Source organism: Esox lucius, chromosome 20 (genome assembly GCF_011004845.1).
Source record: "Esox lucius isolate fEsoLuc1 chromosome 20, fEsoLuc1.pri, whole genome shotgun sequence".
Lineage (NCBI taxonomy): Eukaryota > Metazoa > Chordata > Actinopteri > Esociformes > Esocidae > Esox > Esox lucius.
Genome location: NC_047588.1, coordinates 27,987,991 through 28,001,558, shown reverse-complemented (window position 1 = coordinate 28,001,558; position 13,568 = coordinate 27,987,991). Strand labels below are relative to the sequence as shown.

Sequence of the window (13,568 nt, the reverse complement as noted above, 5' to 3'; positions counted from 1 at the left end):
TTGAAAATGTTATCAATCAATTCCTTCTGACATCCTGCCCCTGTATGTTTGTCCTCAGCATCATCTTTCATCATCTCCCAATTCCTGTTCCCAACTATATTCTGATCCCTGCTCTCTGTCCCATCTAATGAAATATCTGATTCACTGTCACAGGGTTTCTTTTCATATTCTTTCATTTCTGCAGAAACACTGTTCTGAAATGTTAATTCTCCAGCAACACTGTCCTGAGACTTCACCTCACCAGCAACACTGTCTGGAGACTTCACCTCCCCAGCAACACTGTCTGGAGACTTCACCTCCCCAGCAACACTGTCTGGAGACTTCACCTCCCCAGCAACACTGTCTGGAGACTTCACCTCCCCAGCAACACTGTCCTGAGACTTCACCTCCCCAGCAACACTGTCCTGAGACTTCACATCCCCAGCAACACTGTCCTGAGACTTAACATCCCCAACAACACTGTCCTGAGACTTCACATCCCCAGCAACACTGTCCTGAGACTTCACTTCTCCAGAAACATGTCCTGAGACAGAGGTTGAACTTCAGCCTCCCTTGAGACCTCCACCTGTTAGATTTTTGTTCTTCTCTTACAGGTAAGGCTGGACATCTGAAAGTCCCCCTCTGGTTTCACACTGTGGAATGTTGGTCAAGCAGGTGGCCGTTTTTTGGGCATTACCTCTGAGAACACTGAGTTATCAGGCTGGGACTGAGCATTTGGGTGAGAGCTTATGTTAGCAGTGAGATCTGTGGGTGTTCTGGATGAGTTGCTGAGGCAGATCACATCTGTGGCACATTCCTCTTCCAATTTGACAGATGGTTTATTTGGTCCTATTTGTAATACAGGGATCTCAGGCCGTATAGTGACTTTTATCTCACTTTTTTTAGCTCGCTTGGTGACTTGCGCATAAATCACCTCTGGTGCTATGCCGTCTTTGCATCTGTTTGATGCTCTTATCGAGCTCTCTGATTGGAACCCGGATTGGTCTGAGAGGAATCAGGATCTATGCATATTGACTCGTATTCTGTGACATTGGAGTGGGGGATTGAGATGAGTCTTCTGCATGCTTGTTGGAGGTGGTTGCATTTTGTCTTGATATTATCTCTGTCAAAAAGGTCTCTGCTGACTGAATCTCCTTTAGGAACTCCTCTCTGGTCATCTCCGCCTTCTGTGTCTCCTTCTCAATCTCCTTTAGCTCTGACTCCTGCCTCCCCCAAGGTCATTTCAGAGAGGAGTGGACCGGGATCTCTTCATACCCCTAGAGTATGCCTCCTCTGCCTCTGCATACGATGGGAGGCCAGGGGCACAAGTGTAGGGGCGCAACCTAGAGCTAGGAGGATGAAGGAACTTAACTGGATCTTTTTCCAGATCTTCTTCTGTGTCTACGTCCATCCTTCCTGTGTTGATCTCCGTGAGGAATAGGTCTCTTTGAATGGATCCTTTCCTCACCCGCTCTTCTTGTGTCCTAGTGTATCTGTCAGGCCCACATGTCCGTCCTGCAGAGCCCAGCTCCGTTATTAGTGACTGAGACCGGCGCATCCCTCCTCTTAAGGGCTGGAGGAGGTTCCCCGCCCTCTTCTCATCTCTCTTCTCCTCCCTCTCTCCCTCCCATGAGGTCTTCCCCTCCTCGGACTTGGCATCATTTGCTTCTGAAACGCTTGAGATCTCTGTCAGAAACAGGTGCATGGGGGATTTCTTAGCATCTGACATGGCGTCCCCCTGCAGTTCTGCGTCCTCCCTCCAGATGGCAGGCAGGATGGTGGCGAGGCGAGACTGGGTCCTCTTCATGCCCCTGGAGAAGAGCTCGGCCGTGGCCGGGTCGGCATCCTCTGACAGGCTGGAGGTCAGGACAGTCACCCCTGCCCCACTGGGTTTCTCAGGGGACATGAAGGGAGAGTCATCCTCATCTGAGTACGTGGGACTGGAGGACGAGTGCCTCTCAATTCTGGGCACCACAGAGTCGGAGCGTGGTATGTTCCGGTACACAGGGCGAAAGACGTTCTGGCGTCGGACAGGAGAATCAAAGTCTTTCGAGTGGGAATTTGATGTTCCCTTCGAGTTGTGCAGCGATGTCGCACGTCTTATGCCGCCTTGTCGGTCTGAGTAGTCACAGGTCAGTGGGTCTCTTTGAGAGGACATCTGCCCCTTGCTGTATCTGGAGTAGCTGTCTACACCATAGCTGTGATACAGGCCCCTTTGGGACTTGTAGTGGGGTGGGAGAGGGGGCGGACACGTTTGGGGAGCTGGGTAGATAGGGTGGCTAGATTGTGGTAGGGAGGGAGAGAGAGACGGGGAAGGAGGCATGGTCTGACGAGGACGGTGGAATCCCAAGTGATCATATGTTGACGGTGGGCAGCAGCCCATTAGAGGGTCCATTGTTTCTATCTTACCACTCGTGGAATAGTGACCAAGCCCAAGCCCCACTCGGCTGTAGCCCAACGGGGGGGCAGGCAGGGGCCGAGAGTGGAGGTGGTTCCCCGAGGAGGTTGACATGGAACGGGGCTTTGGAGGGAGGACCGGGGCCTGAGAACCAGTGGAGGGCCTTTTGTCTCCTTCACCCCCCTCCTCCTCTTCCTCATCGTCATCTCCTAAATCCACCACTGAGAAGTCAGTCACCCTACTGGAGGTGTCTTTGAACTCTGCCATCCCAGTGTTAGGCACCCTTAGCTGGACCTCACTGGATCTGATGGTCTGGATGGATTTCCCACCTCGCCCAGTATACTCCTCATCAGAGCTGTACGGCGCCCGTTCCTTCCCCAGCATTCCGCTGCGTATCTCTACGAGCTCCAGATCTCCGGGACACATTGAGTTTGAGTGGAAAGTGTGCCCTTTCCCTTTAAGTGACGGGGACTTATCCTGAGGGGTGTGTTCCTCCAGTCGGATGTAGTACTCACTGGCAAGGGACGGACTACGGGCACTTATCACAGGGACGACAGTAGGTGTGTCCAGGGATTGTCTATGGGAAGTGTTGGCAGTCGGAATTGGCTGGGGAGGAGGAAGTGGTTGGTAGCCCCGCCTCGCATGGGCCTTCTCCCAGAAGTACTCAAAATTTAACCCTTTACTGGTCTCTGTGACAGTTAGGATGTCATCTAGTTCTGTGGAGGAGGGTGTAATGCAGTTCCCAACAGGGTCCAAAAGGGGGTAGGAGTTGCCCCTGTCCTCTCTCCCACACTCCCGTTCTCTCTGTCGTTCATTTGCTGCAGCCTGGAAGGCTGGAGGACGGAGAGAATTCCACCGTCTCTCAAAAGACTCCTCACTCTCTCCTCCTCTTCTTCCTCTCCCCTCCTCATACTCCTCATCTTCATCTTCTTCATCATCTTCTACACTCCTTCGAGACGTCCCTCGCTCAGCGGCCAGGAGGGAAGAGAGAAGGAGGAATACTTCAGCGATTGAGGGCCGTTGGGAAGGAGGGAGCCAGCAGGACTGCATGATCTCATACCTTAGAGGAAAGAGATGAGAGATTCATATTGCATGTACTGAGGTTCCTTATTGAATGTGTTACATTTCAGATATCCAGAATTTTAAAACAGAACAGCAGCACACTTTTTAAAAAGACACGATCCATCCCAAATTCAACTCAAATCCATCTAAAAATAAAAACATCTCAGTTGATTCAAATCATTTTCTAAAAACTAAACCTTAACTGGCGCATTCACTAAATGACTAAAATGAAGAAGGGTTGTGGCCATTGAGCAGTTTGAGGACGCTAAACACCTAGGACTAACTTAAAGTGGACATACTGCCAAGATAGGAAGTACTATGTAAAAAGGTTTTTGTCACAAAGACTAATTTCACATTTTATTCAGGTTTTGCTACTCTCCAGCAGTGTTTATTTGTGAGAACTAACAAAGCCACAACCGGTAGTTGGTCGAAAAATCCTATTTGGGTGAAATTGCCCTCACCTTGGGTTGTGTCTGAAAGCCACTGGTGTCTTAATCCATGATGACATGTTGTTTATTTCTAGCTTAATAAGCATTGTCAAAATGAATGAACTAATTCAATTGCAAGTGGAATCTTTCTTGAAATAACTTTGATGGCATTGATGGCAAACTGCTAAACTTAATTTTAAGTGCTTCTTGGAAGTTACCACTCGCAATGCATCTTTTGCCACAGCGGTCCCATGGTTTAAATTCATGAATTTTGATTATGCTAATTATGCTAACTACAGGCTGGGGAGAAAGTAAACAATGTCTTGTTGTTGCTTATGACAAAACCAGCTTTCAGAAACAACACAAGGCATGGGGAATATCCTCAAAATATGTTGTTGTTGTTTTCTTTTACAAACAATCCCATCAACAGCATGCAACTTTCTCATTCTTAGTTGATGGTTGATGGGAGGGACAGCTTCTCGTCTACATTTTATGTGAAATAGCACTGTAACAAAGATTTGCAACTGTTCACAGACTCAAATACCATATAGCTAATATACCTATACAGTGGGGAGAACAAGCCGATTTTGCAGGTTTTCCTACTTAAAAAGCATGTAGAGGTCTGTCATTTTTATCATAGGTACACTTCAACTGTGAGAGACGGAATCTAAAACAAAAATCCAGAAAAACACATTGTATGATTTTTAAATAATTAATTTGCATCTTATTGCATGACATAAGTATTTGATCACCTACCAACCAGTAAGAAATCCGGCGCTCACTGACATGTTAGTTTTTCTTTAAGAAGCCCTCCTGTTCTCCACTCATTACCTGTATTAACTGCACCAGTTTGAACTTGTTACCTGTATAAAAGATACCTGTCCACACACTCAATCAAACAAACTCCAACCTCTCCACAATGGCCAAGACCAGAGAGCTGTGTAAGGACATCAGGGATAAAATTGTAGACCTGCGCAAGGCTGGGATGGGTTACAGGACAATAAGCAAGCAGCTTGGTGAGAAGGCAACAACTGTTGGCGCAATTATTAGAAAATGGAAGTTCAAGATGACGGTCAATCTCCCTCGCTCTGGGGCTCCATGCAAGATTTCACCTTGTGGGGCATCAATGATCATGAGGAAGGTGAGGGATCAGCCCAGAACTACACGGCAGGACCTGGTCAATGACCTGAAGAGAGCTGGGACCACAGTCTCAAAGAAAACCATTAGTAACACACTGGCTCAAGCCAGCGCATGTCCAGGCCCGTCTGAAGTTTGCCAATGACCATCTGGATGATCCAGAGGAGGAATGGGTGAAGGTCATGTGGTCTGATGAGATAAAAATAGAGCTTTTTGGTCTAAACTCCACTCGCCGTGTTTGGAGGAAGAAGAAGGATGAGTACAATCCCAAGAACACCATCCCAACCGTGAAGCATGGAGGTGGAAACATCATTCTTTGGGGATGCTTTTCTGCAAAGGGGACAGGACGACTGCACCGTATTGAGGGGAGGATGGTTTGGGCCATGTATCGCGAGATCTTGGCCAACAACCTCCTTCCCTCAGTAAGAGCATTGAAGATGGGTTGTGGCTGGGTCTTCCAGCATGACAACAACCCAAAACACACAGCCAGGGCAAATAAGAAGTGGCTCTGTAAGAAGCATCTCAAGGTCCTGGAGTGGCCTAGCCAGTCTACAGACCTGAACCCAATAGAACATTTTTGGAGGGAGCCGAAAGTCTGTATTGCCAAGCGACAGCCCCGAAACCTGAAGGATCTGGAGAAGGTCTGTATGGAGGAGTGGGCCAAAATCCCTACTGCAGTGTGTGCAAACCTGGTCAAGAACTACAGGAAACGTATGATCTCTGTAATTGCATACAAAGGTTTCTGTACCAAATATTAAGTTCTGCTTTTCTGATGTATCAAATACTTATGTCATGCAATAAAATGCAATTTAATTTCTTAAAAATCATATAATGTGATTTTCTGGATTTTTGTTTTAGATTCCGTCACTCACAGTTGAATTACAGACTTCTACATGCTTTGTAAGTGGGTAAACCTGCAAAATCGGCAGTGTATCAAATACTTGTTCTCCCCACTGTATATACCCCACTAGACATGCCACCAGAGCCTCATCTCGTTCTTAAGACTGTTTTGTCTTAAGCTCTGTTTAGGCTGCTTCTTTGGCAGTAGGTTATCAAGATCCAAATAAATACAAATCTAAAAGAAGCATATAAAGTGGTGATGCAAGACAACATGAGTAAGAAGTGTCTCACTGACCAGTAGTCCGCGTGGGAGAGTTTGAGTCGTGGCTGGGCCAGGGTGATCTGCCTCTCTCTGATGACAAAGGTCAACACTTCTTCATCACTAAGGTGTCTGTGGGGCTGAGAGCCAAACTCAAACAGCTCCCAGATCACTACCCCGAGGGACCTGGCAGAGGATGAGATAGAAATAAAAAAAAGGGACATCAGATTGAGAGTTGAGGGATGGTGAAATAATTACATTTGATAGGGAATATAAAATAGTACATAAAGCTAATTGAAATACTCAGGTCTGGGTACTTACCACACATTGCTGATCTTGGTCTGGTCAGTGACTATCAGAGATCCTCTGTACTCCTCCAGCAGCTCTGGGGCTATCCACCGTAGAGGAATCCAAAGCTTGTCTGGTGTTAGATAATAGTCTTCCTACACAGATAAACACACACACACAGTTAGACATGGCCTTGATATGCAATACTGTGGTATAACCAATCCACAGACACATACAGTTAGACATGGCCTTGATATGCAATACTGTGGTATAACCAATCCACACACACACACACATTACCTTGTAGTGGTTGTGCGATAACCCATAGTCTCCAATTCTGACAGTGAGGTCGGAGGTAAGAAGACAGTTCCTCAAAGCCAGGTCACTGAAGCAAGAGAAGAATACTATTCCATTTTGATGTCAACGACAATAATAAACTGTTATGATCAATAACGTACCAATCACTGGAGCAATTGGAACACCACGGGAGCCAGACAGAGAGGATATGATGTCACAGACCTGTGGATGTAGTTGTTCTCATGGAGGTGCAGCAGACCAGAGGTAATCTCAAAAGCCATCCTCTGCAGGGTCAGCAGGTCCCGGGTCAGAAGGTCAGGGGTCATTCCATCTGACTTCCTCTGGGCTCTCAGGTACCTCTTCAGATCGCCCTGGGAGGACATCACAAGTATAATTCATTCATTAACCTAAGTCATCCTATAATTTATGTAATCCTGTTCTGAAAACAATTAGAATAACAATTAAAGGAGCTCTCTGGACACATTTGTGATCAATTTACAGCTGAAAAGTCCCACCTTGCAAACAAATATTTGGTATAGATAATAATAAATAAATAATTAATTAAAAGTGAAATCAATTTCTAACCTATTAAAACCGAGAGGAATACATCTCCTTCCCCAAATGACCTGCAAGCCCTTGAACCTCATTGTGATTGTGGTTGCTGGTGATACACACTGAGAAGGGGGAGGAGCTTGGCAATTTTAATGGGTTTATCATGTAACCGCAGTGCACCTTTAAGATTTTAATAATACGAATGAACGTATGAAGACCTCTATATTGAGTCCATTTGTAAATGCATGCTGTAAAAAAAATTCCTCTCTTAAGTGTTTTCCTGAACCTGGTTGTCCTCAAATGCAGAAGGTGATTTGATAATGAGTTCTTATGATTAGAGAGGACTTACTGGTGGTTGATCAGGAGAAAAAGGGATGTGTGTTTCAGTGTACAGAAGACTTACAGAGGCAGGTTGTTATTCTGGAAAAGGGCTACAATATTGAGTCTCTGCCCTCCTTGGTAGTTAATTGATCTGTTTGAATCAATGATTTGCCAGTGTCCAATAACTTGTTTTGGCAGTTCTCAGTTTGTCTCTGATTAAAGAGCCAAAATAAAAGTAAACCAACAGACAGAGCAGGTCTTGGAGCTGGAATCCGCTTGGACAAAAGACATTGTATTTTTTCCTCAAATATGATAGTGTGAAATGTTACAGTACAAGTACTTACATGTTTATTTGGTAAGGAAACTAAGAACACATGATTCCATGTATAAAAGCTACAGTCGGATGTTCATCAATTAAATTAAACCATTTGAATGATTTGTTTATTGACCAGTCACCAGAGAGACCAATCACCTGGGTGGTCAGGCATTAATCACTCTGATTGAAATACAATAAAAAAGTAGTGGAGTAAATGTGTTATGTCCTAAACACAATGCCCCCTGGTCCTCGTCAACAGCGTGCAATCCTCTTCTTGTCTATTCCATATTAATAGAAATACCAACAGGCCCCTCTGGGTTATTCTCACCAGTTGACAGAACTCCATGACCAGCAGGAAGGGAATGCTCTCACTGCATTGACCCAAACACTGAAGGATGTTGGGATGTTGGAGACTCCTGAAGGCAAGAAAATAGAGGGGGGGGGGGGGGGGGGCAATGCAGCAGAGGACATACTGTTAAAGTGAGCGAGAGAAGAAGAGAGAAGGGAATAACATCTGGGTGTATTTGTTTGAGTGTGTTTACTAAGGTGGTTGTGTTAGTGAGAGTGGAGAGGGGGCAAAAGAAAACTGAAGACTGAACCAGAGAAATAGAGAGAGAGAGAGAGAGAGAGAGAGAGAGAGAGAGAGAGAGGTGGCAGGAAGATGAAAGAGAAATGTATGTTTCTATTTGTGAATTCCGAAAGAGAAACGTGTTTCTACATCTGAAATAGAAAGATACAAAAGTGTATATGAGAGAATTCAGCTGTAATCTTAATCCAAGTTGAGCACAATATATAGGTCAGACCAGTAGTCACCTAGTTTTAACACTGCACCACTTGTCTGCAGCATACGGTCTGACTACTGGCATCTTAACATGACACACAGCAATACGAACACTTTTTAAAATAGCACAAAATCAATCAAATGGCAAAGAGATTGAGAATTTGGGAGTTCATTGGAATGTTTAGGTTAATGTGATCCATTTGCATTAAAATGTCTGATGTCACAAAATGGCTGCCAGAGTGTGGTCAATTTCTCTGACCTGTATGGCTCAGACTCAGCCAAGAACTTCCTTTGCTCCAGAGGGCTGGCACTGACCCGCAACTCCTTCACCACAGCCTGGGAGGAGCTGCAGTCACACAGCACCTCCGCAAGGATCACCTGAGGGAGAGAGAGAATGAAGGAAGAGGGTGGGATCACACATGTAGTAGTTTGGAGAAGATATGACTCATGAGAACTGGTAGGTAGCCAAAATTAGATTTATTGTGATGCTTTTAAAAGGATGTTTTAAAGAAAATATGGGTGTTTGAGATCCATTTGGAAGATCTGCCAGATCCAGCTAGCGCCATTAGAAGATCACGTCAAAATTAAATATGTATGAGTTGCTGATCTTACCTTTCCAAACCAGCCATTTCCTATCTCCTGAAGGTAGTTGAGAGAGTGCCTCCGGAAGCACTTAGACTTGGAGTCTTTGGAGACAGAATAGGGAAAAGATAGATGAAAGAATTCTGAGACACATCAAGCTTGCTAATATTCATACATTATATACTGCTATCAGCTCAGATAGAGATGAACGGGGCCTTACCTGAGCCATCCTGCAGGGAGGGGCAGTTAGCTCTGTCCCTGAGGGGGAGGGTGTAGACCTCGGGTAGGGAGGGGCAAGAGGAGAGACTGTCCTCCTGGGCGGGACTAGAACCCCCTGAACACTCCTCACCCTCTGCATTGTCAAACTCCTGATAGGACACGAAAGAACAAAGGGAGGTTAAAAGCTTTAGATACGCTGTCATCTCCAAATGTAGTCATCAGAACATCAACCTAGGTCTCGGCAGTATGGTCAGCAAGGTTTCTTTCAAGCTAATACACCCGATTCACTGTGTCAATGGCTCTTGAATCAGATGCATTAGTTATTGACTGGTCTGGCTCTGCAGAGTCACTGTGACGGGATGGTAAGAGGTGCACCTCAGTAGTCTGAGGAACTTCATATTTGTCCAGAAACTGGGCGGGTTCAAAACACCTCGCTGTTTGGCAAACACATCATCACCCTTACCTTACTGACAGAGGTTCTATCAGTTCAGTTGAGTGTGGCTCTCCACTTAAAAAAAAAATGATGCACCCAGTATGCAAGACCAATCTGGAATTATAATGAGCATACCTTTCTAGTCCATTTTTTAATCTAACAGAAGAAAGGGGACCCTTAACTTTCTGGCTCGTGTGACATCTATGATACTTATGAGACATCCCTCAAACAAACATATGACCAACCAAACTTCACAGATTCAAGGGACAATGGATCCATAGACAAATGGTTCAAATATTAAGGATCCTGACTTCCCTGCTTTAACGGGCCATTCCATGACAAATCGTGACTTTCCCATATGCTACAGAATGGTTACAGCCCTCAATGTTCCAGTCTTCCCCAAGGGCTCAGGTCTAATTTGAGTCCTTTATCTATTAATCTACACAACATGCATGCAGACAGTTCAACACAATAGACAAGACGTGTGAATAAGTCTCTTACATGATGGAGACTTACATTGAATCCCACTCCTCCCCTCTTACAGCACAGACAGGTGAGGAGCAGTAGAACAAAGGAGACGAGCCCCGAGCAAGAGATGAGAATGACGACGTAAGGCGGAGGAGCAAGAGACGCGGCCCTGGATTGAGAGACTGAAAAATGGAGGGAGAGGACAGAAGAGAAACAAGTTACTCCAGTTAATTGACTTGATGGTGCTTCCTGAGGGAAACACAGTTGTAATGTTAGAGTGTTGGTGAGTGAATGAGCGAGTGGGGAAAAGAGAGGCTGGAGAGAATCGGGTTGAAAAGGGTTGAAGTCTTTGTTAAATATTGAGGTTGAGGAGGAAAACCATTGGAATTGTTTCAGTAGAGGTACGCTTGAGACAAAGCAGAGGATCCCCAATAAACAACTGTCATTTGGGATTTTGGGAGAAGCAGGAAAAGGAAATCAACTTTGGAAGAAAGTCAGGACACCATCTTCCGAATCAATAAAAGAGAGGAGAGATCGGAATTAAGGTTAAATTCGGGGAAGTCTACCATTCTGGATAGGAAAAAAGGGGGAAGAGGCAGGAAGAGGGATTAAAAACAATATTACTTCTAGGAAACACAGTTGAAAAGCAGGAGAGGGGAGGAATAGTAATTTTGGGTAAATTGCTATTGGGAAAGGTTGGAAAATTGGAAAATAATCACTCAAATCAAGGAGCTTGGCTACTTAGGTGAAAAGGAGGAGGCTGGGCATTTTTTTTTATATTTGTACCTCAACTTGGTCGTTTTTTGAGGAGCGAACCATCTGTGAAAAAGAGAAGGGGGAGGGCAGGGTGGTTAAAAAACCCTTTACAGCAGTGGTTACTATTTAATTGATTCTTGTACCTGTACAATTTAAACCTCAACAGTTTTTTGCAATGACATATGGATGAAACTGTAATCATTCGTATTGTTTTCCCAATCAGCAACACTATTACATTCAAGTTATGAATTGGAAAACCAAATGTAATTTCTCCATCTTTTTCATAAGCTCATTGATTACCAAAAGCATGGTATGAAGATGCATCAACAGTCCCCTAACAGTCCTCAAAAAGGGCTTAATTGGTGTATACCCTTTTGGTAGATCAATGAGTAGACCTAACAATTCTGGCACAGCCTCTCTTCTGCTTCCCACAAGACTCCAGTGTTCCCAAATCTTTCAGAGATGTCCAACAACATACAGAAAGAGAATGTAATCACAACTGTTTTTCTGATCAATGGAACATTGGGTTTATTGAGAGTGGGAAAATCAAATTACATGGCGTTTTGAGCACTGCATTATAAATGCAATCATTTATCATTAAAATGAGCATGAATGTGTAGTGCTCAGAAATGATATATTGTGTCCAAAGTCTGCTTGGGTCAAAATACACTGACCTCCAAGGAAAGGGGTGCCATGTTTTTCAAACAACAAGAGTTAATGTCAAGACTTAATGCCATTCATAAGTGAGAAAAGTCCAGATTTTGTAGAAAGAAAAATTTATTATTGGTTAATCATGTATAGTATGTATAGTAATTTCCTCAACTCATGTTGGACTGGACAGCAAGCTATGCCAGCCATAGGCCCGGTAGTACAACACATTGGAAACTAATAAAAAGAAGGAAAGGGAAAACGTGTCAAATACGCAAACATTTTTACATGAGACTTTAAAATGCCAGAATATTTAATGTAAGCTATCCATTAGCAGTAGAGATGCACAATTCCTTGGCGAATCTATTCTTCTATCACTAGACAGCGGTCCAGACAGACACTGCATATAAATAGGAACACAACCAATAGCAGGGGCCACCAGCTTCGGTGCCAATAGCTCTTATCAAAACAATACACCACAACACCATGACAGCAGACAATACACAAACAAAACACTTCGCAATGCCTAAAATACAGGGAACCAAATAAAACTGATCGACGGGATTTAAATTGAAAATTCAATTTAATATTTAAACCCAAATGTACATAATGCCCCCTATAAACATGACTACGATTCAGTAATCATTCGTCGAATTCCTGTTTTGACATGCCATCGATGTTATTGACCGTATAGCAACGAAATTGGATCGCATTGCAATCTGAATTCTCTAACACCGCTATTGATTAAGCTACCTGATGATAATAAAACGGCCATTGTCTTTCTGACTTCATCTCTTGTGTTATACAGTAGCTTATAGGCCCAGGCACGTACGTAACAATATAATTCAAAACAGATTCAATATTTTGTATTATTGTTTTAATGCTGTGTCAGGGTGCTTCGGCCGAAATATTTCCCAATGCCTATTCTTAAACCTCTCATCCTCCACCACCCCCCCTCCCGCCTCCCCCTCTCTTCTTTCTCCCAGCGTCAATATAATTCCATCCCACCGTCACCACTCATACCTTCTCTCTGCGGGGCTCCAAGGGCTCTCTCCGGGTTGAAGTACGACAACATAACCGCCAGCACTATCACCCAGCAGTGTCGTCGCATCGTCGCGGGAACCACCACAGCACAATCATTCGAGCGATGCTTTCGGTCTAGTCTCCTGGTCTAGCGCTGTCTTCACCGCTAATAAAGAACGTCTCCTTGTTGTGTTCCCCTCTTCCCCTCCTCCGTTTGATCCCCCTCTCCTAATCCGCAATTAAACACGGAGAAAGGCTCTTTTGTGCATCCCGTCCAGCCAACCCAATCCGACGCTCATCAAATTAAGAACCGTTACATCAGTAGTCTCACCGCAAAACGGCGATGAAAACAACAAATAACACCATCCGATATTCGTGAGGTCAAACCATCCGCTATTTCTCCCGTTTTTTCTCTTCCCCTTCCGACACCAGCGTGTGCGCCTGTAGTATTTTTCTCCCGTTTAACGTCGGCTTGGCTACGTCAGACAAAACGAGCTTGCATTATTATGGTTCGCTCGTCGATCTGTGCGAGTGCGTCGGTCTTGCTTGTACCCGTTGCTGTGTTGGGTTCGTTTTCTTTTGCGCTGCTGGGTCTGTGATTGCATCTGCTGGACCGTTTTATTTATGATAATGGCGCAACTAAGTTTTGCAACATAATCTCTAGAAATTGCTATAATTTCATTTTGGGTGGGTGGTGCAAGTGTATTGTTTATATGAAGAAGTCCTAAGCCAAATAATGTCTTAACATAAGACAGAATTAGGATATTGACGATTTTGTGGC

At 44.6% G+C, this 13,568-nt stretch overlaps 1 protein-coding gene across 2 annotated transcripts; it reads right to left on the bottom strand.

Annotated features, from left to right (window-relative positions):
* Positions 1 to 1,193: 1,193 nt before the first annotated feature.
* Positions 1,194 to 13,561, bottom strand: si:dkey-40m6.8 (serine/threonine-protein kinase LMTK3). Of its 2 annotated transcripts, none has more exons than XM_034288937.1 (11): positions 12,788 to 13,561; positions 10,394 to 10,542; positions 9,461 to 9,608; positions 9,271 to 9,344; positions 8,918 to 9,036; positions 8,206 to 8,293; positions 6,911 to 7,059; positions 6,692 to 6,776; positions 6,425 to 6,546; positions 6,140 to 6,289; positions 1,194 to 3,437 (listed from the first exon to the last, which is right to left on the bottom strand). In XM_034288937.1, the coding sequence occupies exons 1-11, from the start codon at positions 12,873 to 12,875 to the stop codon at positions 1,223 to 1,225; spliced, it is 3,387 nt and encodes a 1,128-aa protein (XP_034144828.1). In that variant the 5' UTR covers positions 12,876 to 13,561; the 3' UTR covers positions 1,194 to 1,222. The 2 variants fall into 2 exon arrangements, with proteins under 2 accessions (XP_034144828.1, XP_034144829.1); XM_034288938.1 differs by having other exon boundaries at positions 10,409 to 10,542.
* Between the last annotated feature and the right edge of the window lie 7 nt (positions 13,562 to 13,568).

Excerpts from the sequence above, each read along its gene's own strand:
- si:dkey-40m6.8 (XM_034288937.1), bottom strand. The coding sequence starts at position 12,875 with ATGCGACGACACTGCTGGGTGATAGTGCTGGCGGTTATGTTGTCGTAC. Across the intron at positions 9,037-9,270 it reads GAAATGGCTGGTTTGGAAAG|GTGATCCTTGCGGAGGTGCT; the intron begins GTAAGATCAGCA and ends TCTCTCCCTCAG. Across the intron at positions 6,290-6,424 it reads ACCAAGATCAGCAATGTGTG|GTCCCTCGGGGTAGTGATCT; the intron begins GTAAGTACCCAG and ends ATCCTCTGCCAG.